This window comes from Ctenopharyngodon idella, chromosome 3 (genome assembly GCF_019924925.1).
Source record: "Ctenopharyngodon idella isolate HZGC_01 chromosome 3, HZGC01, whole genome shotgun sequence".
Taxonomy (NCBI): domain Eukaryota; kingdom Metazoa; phylum Chordata; class Actinopteri; order Cypriniformes; family Xenocyprididae; genus Ctenopharyngodon; species Ctenopharyngodon idella.
In genome coordinates this window covers 40,378,051-40,387,896 of record NC_067222.1, presented here as the reverse complement: position 1 = coordinate 40,387,896, position 9,846 = coordinate 40,378,051, and the positions used below count along the sequence as shown (strand labels likewise).

General features: G+C 36.6%; 1 protein-coding gene across 1 annotated transcript in view; it reads left to right on the top strand.

Moving 5' to 3' along the window:
• The first annotated feature begins 442 nt into the window (after positions 1-442).
• Positions 443-9,846, top strand: part of lmx1al (LIM homeobox transcription factor 1, alpha-like) — a 29,173-nt gene continuing 19,769 nt past the window's right edge. The window contains exons 1-3 of the mRNA XM_051886129.1: positions 443-1,639; positions 4,318-4,403; positions 4,574-4,757. Coding sequence (XP_051742089.1) covers positions 1,596-1,639; positions 4,318-4,403; positions 4,574-4,757 — 314 coding nt within the window. The 5' untranslated portion in view covers positions 443-1,595. The remainder of the gene's footprint in view (positions 1,640-4,317; positions 4,404-4,573; positions 4,758-9,846) is intronic.

Here is a 9,846-nt window from a genome sequence, read left to right as displayed (position 1 = left end):
TGTGGCGTATGACTTACAGTGTAGTTAAATCACTTCCACTCTCACTGGAAATTTGACACAGATTGACCTGTGTTTATTTGTTATACATAGACAGCCTGTCTTGTATAGATGTATGATGCTGAAACATGATTCCTCTGGGATGAACATGCAATATATGGAAATAATAACAACAACAACAACAACAAAAAACTGGCTGTTTTTTCCTCCCAACCACAGAACAAGAAACAGGACAAAGATTTTCTCTACAATATAATAACTTTAATATCATTAACTAAAATTGCTGCATTATATAATGCTTAACATGTCTTTAGTTCGAGAGTTGGAAATGAGTTAATAGAATCGACATAAGTTATGTGTTTCACCCTCTTTGGTTCCTGACGTGAACTGAAATTAGACTCTTAGGTCATTCTGAAATTTATGTTATGAATCTTAATAATAATAATTTTAATCCAGTTATCGTATACGCAGAACAGCGTTAAGGAAAGTAACATGTATCACGTGACAAAGCCGTAAACGTCGGTTAATCAGAGGTCAATTAATATACTAATAAAACAATAAAATAGTAACACAGAGTAACTGGACACTGAGGAGTCATTGAACTAAAAAAAAAAACAACACACACACAATGAGTGAGGCATTTTATTATTATCACTGAGGAGAATTATTATTTAGACCACATCAGGGCCTGACTGCTTTACATGCTACGTTAGCCTATACATAATATTTAATACGCCAGTGCCACTAGATGGCAGACGCGACGCGTATGGACCTGCATTGCATTTGATGTCACGTTCGAGTTAATCTTTAGCTATCAATTGGGTTTATTAAATACTTCAAGAATGACCTGAACTTCCATATCCGCCATTGTTTTGTTAACAGGCCTGCACTAAGCATTTTCCCACTGTAGCTCTTGATAGGCTAAGCTATTTTTTTACAAATTCATTCTTTCATTGGCCAAGATTTTTGTCTTAAAACATATTTATATATTTATAATCAAATGACACATTTGATAACATATTTAGCCTATAACGAACATTATGCTAGCTGCCTATTGGCTCGTGCTGGTCTGTTTTCAACCGTACAAATTGACACGTTCATTCACAACTTGAACACTTGTTTTTGTTTGTAACTTTCAATAGATCAATAGGCTATTATGTACAAAAATAGACCTATGTCTTTCATCTGAAGTCTAATGATCTTCTTTAGGCTATAAAGTTTGAGATTATTACTATTATAGGCTGACGTATGTAATTTACCAATCTTTTTATTTAAACAGCCTGTCAGTCAGACAATAAACTATTCCTCTGAAAGAGAAACAGCGAGATACTCGTTGCCAGATACAATAGGCCACATATACTTTGTAAATGCTCGTGTTTTCTTCTTCTTGCACCCCTCCTTGATCTCACCCTCCTCCAGCAGTCATTGATAGTGCGCGCGCAGCCCGAGTCTTCACTCCATCACATAAAGCGCGCGCCTGAACATCACACACAGTCTGGGTATGCGTTTGCGCCACTGCGTGCATTTTGGACTATAGCTAATACTAAAGTTTGGCTTTTGGAGCACTGTTGCCCGTCCTCTTCTTCAAAGGTATTTTGATGTTACCAACAGAAATCTCAGGAGGAGTGTGTTTCAGCACAAGGTAAGCGGACGCAGGTAGTCTGAGCATCACCTGTTTACATCTAAAATGAGACAAAATTGATACTTGAACTTTTTCTCTGTCTACCGTGTTCACATAGAAACCTGCACGCTATTTTCTCACTACATATAGCATATTGTCCACTGAGATCTACATTTTACAGAAATGCTCAGTTTTAACTCCGCTGGTGTTAATAATGAATTATTCATGGTAACCAACTTTAATAGGCCTACCGTGTCTGTATTTAGTAAAACTGTCAAACATTTGGCGAAGAAACTTTTCTCTTATAGGCTATTTTAGGACTTTAGAACAAACAAACAAAATTTAAATAAAACTTGTACATCTGACATTTGCCAACATCTAAACTCCCCGCAAAGACATATTTTTCATTAGAAATAGCCTAGTTGATAATTTGGTACAAAATATAGCCTAAAATATCTTGAATTTTAAAACTGGTTAAAAAATTGAGCACGTTATATACATTATTTCCTGTAAGTTTGTAAATGGTTTGGTTTTTTGAGTAAAAAAAAAATGATCAAATTGACATCATAATCGTAAGCGCCGCTTTATTACTCATTAACAAAAAAAAAAAAAAAAAAAAACTGTCGATATTTTGTACGTTTACACTATATCACATCACAGAAAACTCATGGCATGGACCATCTTCGATTGTAAATTAAAACTAAACTTTACCAAATTAAATGGACGATATCAAATCACAAAATCATCAATTGCCTATCAAATTGCTTCAATTAATAATTCGTAAAGGAAGGAGTGTTTATTAGTCTACTTACTGAAATAATTTGAGTGATAAGTTGATGTTTGTTTCTGTCAGGCCTATCGCAGTAATCATTAAAACATAATATTCCCTTTATACAAAAAAGGCTAGGCTAAAGGCTGCGTAAATTTAACAGACAGGATTTAAAAATATTTTACAAGGTTTAATAACATTTATAACTAGGCCTACGTACAAAAAAAAAAAAAAAAAAAAAAAAAAAAAAGCTAACTCTTTCCAGGTAAACGCGAATAACACAGTGTGATTAGTTCAGTATTTTTAATAATCAGCTCATGCAATTAACTGCATTATTAATAGGGAAAGAGATCAGACACGCGTGTGTGATTCCAACCATGAGGAAAATGCAGCTTTTCAATTTTTAGGAAAATGGGTTTTTGATAAGCAGAAAAAAACGAAATGATGATGATAATAATAATAATAATAATAATAATAATATATTTTTAAACACCAAGCAAATAAAAAAATACAACTAGAATATTCTAAAATCAATTTAGACAATGAAATAGGCTACCAAAAATTTGGATTTTGATTTCCCTCTTTTTCAGACATTTTGCAGACATCCGATTGTTTTAGTGAGTGTAAATCTCGAATAGGCCTGCGCTATTTATTAATGATAACGCTTCTGCAATCTAAAGTAGGCTGCAATAATCAAAGCATTAATGAGAACCGGTATCCGTTATTTCAGAAGCAGTGTTTTAAATCTGACGGCGATGGCTTTGGACCGGAAAAGACTCGATCTTTTTTTTTTTTTTTTTTTTTTTTTTGCGTTGTTTAGTTGTGCCAAAGCATCTGCGAGTGTCGCTTCCGAAGCCGCGCGCCTTTCTACCGGACACTTCACCTGCACGAGCTCCATAAGAACACATGTTGAGCAATAAGACAAAATAAAAGGAAAGGTTACGTACTACAAACAAATAAGAGAGAAAGAGTAGGCTATGAAGAGTGCGCTGTAAATAAATGTTAAATATACATAAAATAAAATGGCAGCGTCGACGCAGAACTTGACATTGTTCCAAGCATTTAGAGATTAGCCTACATCTATATTGTTCTTGACCTTATATGTCTTTAAATCATATAGTGTTGGTACACTAACATATTTGGCCTGTATATATTTTTTCTTTAGTAAAACCTATAGCCTACTGAAAATAACGGCGACTTAAAGGTCAACAAAACTGGCTTCTCCAGCAACCGAGAGCATTGATAACAGAAAGGGCGCAGATGACTGACACAAACACAAAAAACACCTTCAGTGTTACACATATGACTAAAATATTGCAGTAAGAATTAATTAAACTGCACACGATGCAATATAAAGCACTCCTATGTACATAACGATAAGATACCTGATGTGATGTGATGCATTCTTCATGAAGGGAATTGTGAGAATATCCCAAACCATAAAGATCCCCATAAATATTTAAAGACAGTTTTTACTTATAAAAACATAATTTCAGCAATATTGTTCCAAGAAAGTATACATTACTTTTTAAGGCTATATACATCTATATGCTAATATCTATTACAGTATAGAAAACGTTTTTACAGCAAAATTACATGTAGGCTATATATGTTTCATTTTATATGATAAGGTAACTTACAGTCAACCATTTTTTACCCTAGAACCTATTTAAAATTTTTTTTAAATTACTAATGTTTTACAGTGCACATTAAAAACCCACACTGGACCTGATTTTGCTCTATTTCCTCAGATTATGTGTGATCACTTTACATCACAGTGTGCATTGTACTGACATTACATGTAAAAGTAATTAATAAAACATGACAAAACCAACAAGCAATTACAATCATCTCACAATAATTCCATATCACCACATCTGATTGTGTCTCTGTATATGAGAGTTTTCTTTGTTGTGTTGTTGGTCTTCAGTCAGCACTCCAAAGAAGGAAGGAACGGAATGAAAACAGAAGAAAACCAATCATGTCTTCAGCAGGCCCCCTCTGCCACTCCTTACGGTGAATATTCTGCCTATTGAACCCACAACATACAAAGCTTTTATTATTCATGTATCATTACTTAATCTTTGCCTATTAATAAGGATGCTGTAATGTGTGTGTATTGAGTCCCTCATGGCACATTTGTTTGTGTCCTGTCAGCCGACACCTGTTCTGTTCTTCTCCATCAGAGCATGTGGGAGGAGGTGAGGTGTGTGCAGGGTGCGAGTCTCCCATCGCGGACCGCTTCCTCCTGCGCGTCAATGAACTGTCCTGGCATGAGACGTGTGTCAAGTGCGCGGTATGTCGCAGCGCGCTGAGTGGGACCTGCTACTGCCGGGACCGCTTGCTTTACTGCAAGCATGATTATGAGAAGTAAGACAGTTTAAACTGCATCCTGCGCCTGTGTACACTGATTCAAAGTGCTAGTATGGCAAAACATCCCATTTTTGGGGTAATGTCTGTAGATTGACACCAGAACATTCCTCTGAGCTCTCTATAAATGTGTGTTTGTTCTGATCATGCTGTGATGCTGCTCTCTATTGTGGAATACAACACATTTCTTTAGAAAATGTAGTTAAAGCTTTGGATAAAAGAGTCTGCAACATGAATAAATGTAAAGTTAGGGCTGTTTTTCATAAACACTTTTTGTTATACTGGTTGAAATTCTCTTCACATCCTGACAGCAATCAATAATAGAAGTGATCTAAATATTAAAACATATACATATACATCTTCTGTAGAAATCTCAGTACCATATATTAATTGTTATAATTCATCCCAAATGCAATGATAGGATGTTCTACCCGTCTGTCAACATGTATTTCCATACCTCCACGCATCCCGCTCGCACAGACATCACACGTCATCAGCGCTATGCAGAGTTGTAGACAGACAGTCACCGAGTGCCACAAACAAACAGCAGCCACTGTTTACAGTTCCTCCTGAGCCAAAACAACAAGCTTTTGCTGCGTTCACGCCATGTTATAATTACCGTAATTACGAGATGGCAACCGTGACGTTCGACTTGGAGCTGTTCATGTCCTCTGACTCGGATTTATGCGTTTCTGTGTTTCATTTCGGCGTTAACACTATCAACGCCGAAATGAATCTGCAGCAGTCAGGTGGTACAAGTATGGGCTCTGTAAGTTGTTTATGTTCATTGTTATTGTAATGTTATGTGCTTTGAGACAATTTGAGGTAATTTAATGTCGTCTCTCGTGACGTTTTGCAGACTCTGTTCATGTGTTTCAGAGGAGGCGTAGCTTTGGAGATGCTCTGAAGGGAGGGTGGGATCTCATGCTTTCAAAGCTAGCTTGCCAATGCTAGCCTCTCTGAAATTGCCTTCCCTATCTTTAAATATCGGTGGTACGATTAGTTGATGTATTAGTAAGGCTTTAGATTAAAAGATATGTCTCTTAACGGCATAGTTTTGTCATCATTAGGTATGTTTACATGCGCTAATTTTCGTAAATCAGGATGAATCAATCCGATTTCAGATTCTGAAAGTTCAGTTTATTTGAAACCTTGCAATCTGATATTCACATATTCATTTACATGTGCTTTACATGTATTCTGAACAAAACCTCAGTGCATGTGCAGTTTAAATCTGGAAAAAGTCGCTGTGATAATGTCACTGCCATTTTTGACATGATGAAAAAGAAAGAACAGCAGTCATTGAGCTCCACTGACCAGTTTGTAAGACGTGGGACGTAAATAAACATGCATGTTCATAAGGTGTAAAACGTACACATGCATACACCAGGGCAATGCCATGTGTGCAAGGTATTTTTTTAATCCGATTGAGGCAAAATAGGCAGAATCAGAAAGTGTTGACATGCTTAATGTTTTCCTGATCATTGGATTATTTTAGGTCTACACCACCACTTTTAATCCCATCACACCTTTCACTTTCATTCGGATCGAATTAATCGAGGTGTTCACATGAAGGCTTTTCAGTCCAATTGGGCCATTAATCTGATTATAAACTGATTATTTGGGTGCATGTAAATGTAGCTATTTACTCACCCTCATATTATTCCAAACACAAATTTTTGTAGAAAACAAATGAGAAATATGAAGAACCATTAAAGCAGTTCATATGACTTGCGCACTATGTTCCAAGTATTTGGAATGACTTAAAGGGGTCATGAAATACATTGTTTTATTGTATAATGTTTCCTGGGGCGCACTTATAATGTTAGTATGCTTCTTACATCAAAAATTGTCATAACTTAGAAATAAAAGGCATTTTTCCTACCCTGATTTTAGCCCTCTTATTTGAATGTTTTGTTTTAATGGGTGTGTCTGCTGTGAGACTTCAGTGTAAACGCTCACTGCTGTGATTGGCTAACATCTTTCCATTTGAAATAACTAAGTATTACCCTCTCGTAAACTTTTAGCACTTTTTTACTATTACAGCTCTCAAGGTTAACTAACTAGTTCACATTGTTAGGTGTTTTATTCTATTAAATATCTAAACGTTAGTGTGAAGAAGAAAAATAAAAAAAGCTTTTAAATATCAATCTACATAGCGGGGGACATCAATTATGCTCAACTTTGCTCGCTTCTTTTAAGTTATCTTGAAAAAAAAAGGCACATTTTTTCATGAAGCACATTCAAAAGACCTAAATCGGAAGCGATCTGATCTGTTTTACAGAATACGGAAGTTAGATTGAGCTTAACCTATTGCAACTCAATTTCTGCACACTAACAAATGCTTTCATCATAACTAACAGTGCAAACATCATGTAGATAAGAGATTTGTTGAATATAACGGGAGTTTTGGCACGAGTCCAGAACTTAATCACTGATAAACTTGCACTGTTTGATTGACAGCTCCAGTGATTGTAAAGTGAGCGTTCTTTGATCGCTTTCAATATATAATTTAATCACCGTTTAAATACAAGGATTATTTTCATCCTACTAAGAGAAACAACGTGAAGTTGACCACTTAGTCACTGTACATGTACATGAATCATGACATATCAGATCAGGCATTAGAATTAACACAGTTACTTACATGTTGTTGCATTACTGTCGTGTCCATATCGTAAAAGTCTGTTTGCAAAGTCTGCACCGAAATACCAAAGAATCCACAGTGAAATGTACCGGATAGAAATAAATAAAGCTCAACTGAGACGTTCACAATGTTGAAAATAAATAACCATATTCCTAGCATTAGGATCCTTTGAAAGGTAATGTTATTTTTAGTCCTGTATCGCTCTTCTCCCCTCGTCATTTCACTAACACGCCAGTGGGTGGGGCTAACATTGCATAATTTGCGTTGATTTCTTCTGCGGAGGCGGGGTTTCAACTATCTATGATAGGCACATTCCAGGATCATTCATTCACCAGGCCTGGTGTCAATAAAAGCTTTTATTGGACTTACAGGATATTCTTATAGTATGATGACCTCTTATATATCAAAAGCTCAAGGAAAAGTTGGTTTTGTCAATTCATGACCCCTTTAAGGGTAGTTAATAATGGCAGAATTTACATTTTTCCCTGATGAATCAGTCTGTATTTGTCAGAGGGAGATTCCAAGCAGCCATAATTTGCCAGTGACATCACCAGGAGTGCGGACAGTTGAAGGGCGATTTTGTGGCCTGTTATCACTGTTGTGAGAAGTGTCAGACACTGCTGAGAAGTGTGGACACTCCCTCTGTTGCTGACATCTGGAGGCCAACAGAAAGAAATAAGGACAGGAGAGAATAAAAGAAGATGGAAAAGTAAGGTAGAAGAACTCCCAATGGGAACATGAAATAATTCTATATGTTCCCAGAAAGATAGATCACCTGAGATCCAGGACTGTTCCAGGGTATGAAATTATCATACTAACTGACATTGCTTTTCTTCACACCGTTGAAGAAAAATGGGACCATAGATTTGATAATTGTTGTGCATGAGGGCTTGCAGCAAGGATGTCATAATGAGGGTAAAAGTGATCAACGATTACAAATGAGAAGGTTGTTCTGGGATCGTAGCACAGTGAATCTGATCTTGTGCAGGCTGGTACTGTTATTCCCATGAGCCTGATTTATTTGTATTAATTTATCCTGGTGGAGTTTCCTTTTAAGGGGTCATATGATGCTATTTTAAAAGGTCATTATTTTGTTTATTGGGTGTACTAGAATAGGTTAACATGCTTTAATGTTAAAAAAACACATTATTTTTCACATACTGTACATTATTGCAGCACCTCTATTCCCAGTCTGTCTGAAACACTCTGATTGAGTCCCGGTTTCTAAAAAGCCCCTCCTTCCAAATAAGCCCAGAGTGCTCTGATTGGCCAGCTGACCCAGTGGTTTGTGATTGGTCAAACACCTCAAGCATGCATCAGAAATGTAACACCCCATTACCATAATCACGAGCTTCAGCTTCCAATGCTTCTAAATCAACTTTAAACACAGTTAATAATGGTTTTACCGTATCAGTTTGAGTCAGGTTCTGAAAATGTGGATATATTGTTGAACCAATGTGGTTCAAATGACAGAGGTGCGACCATGTTACTACGGTTTCGGAAAAACAGTCATGCCTAGTTGGTAAGTTTCTCCAGTGATGTATCATACTATATGGTAGTTAATCACTGAGTTACATTGTTGTACGGGAAACACACCCCAGATCGATTGGAACCAACATTGGAACACCACAACATGGCGACAACTCTACAATCACTGAAACCTTGCCTTCTTTTTTTTTTGCGTATGCCTTGGGCGGACATTATGCTAATAAGTCACAATGGTACGTAGATGTTTGTGGAAGTAGTAACTGGACTTAGATCAAGGTTTTTAGGCAGGTCTAGATCAGTGTTCTCTGTGAGATAGAATAAACCCCTTTTGTAGGAGACTGAGCTTTGTAACTTTGCAGATCTGATACATGTACAAACAGATACATTCCACGCTAAAGGAAAACAAAAAAGCATCATATGGCCTCTTTAAAGACTTAACTTTCTCTCATCTTATCGCATATGTCAAGAAAGTAAGAAAGGTATAGGCAATTTTTGTTGCATTTGGATGCAAATGTTTGGTTTGCAGATGTTATTTGTGAATATTGAGGCTTTAGCATGGTATGTGGTGTATTTGTGGAGGAGACTTGGCACACTCTTTTGCGGCTGACCTTGAGTGAATCCACAACAATGTCTCCTTGTGTTCTCCGCGGTCTGTCCGTCAGCACACACCACTCCTGCCCCTTTACCCCTGCTCAGTCTACAGCAGGTGTGTGCTCCATTTTTGGGGTGCCAAGGAATCTTTGATGGTGTAAAAAAAGGAATTTGGGCAACAAAAAAAAAAGCTTTCTTGTGCTAACATTCTACTGTAAAAGTATTTTGTCAGGTGACATAAAAAATATGATTGATAGGGAAACACGTACATTACCTAGTAATTTTAAATTAGAAAATATTAGTTAAAATAACTGAATGATAACACCAACAAAAGTCATTAGTAAGAGTTAGATGAGGTGCAAA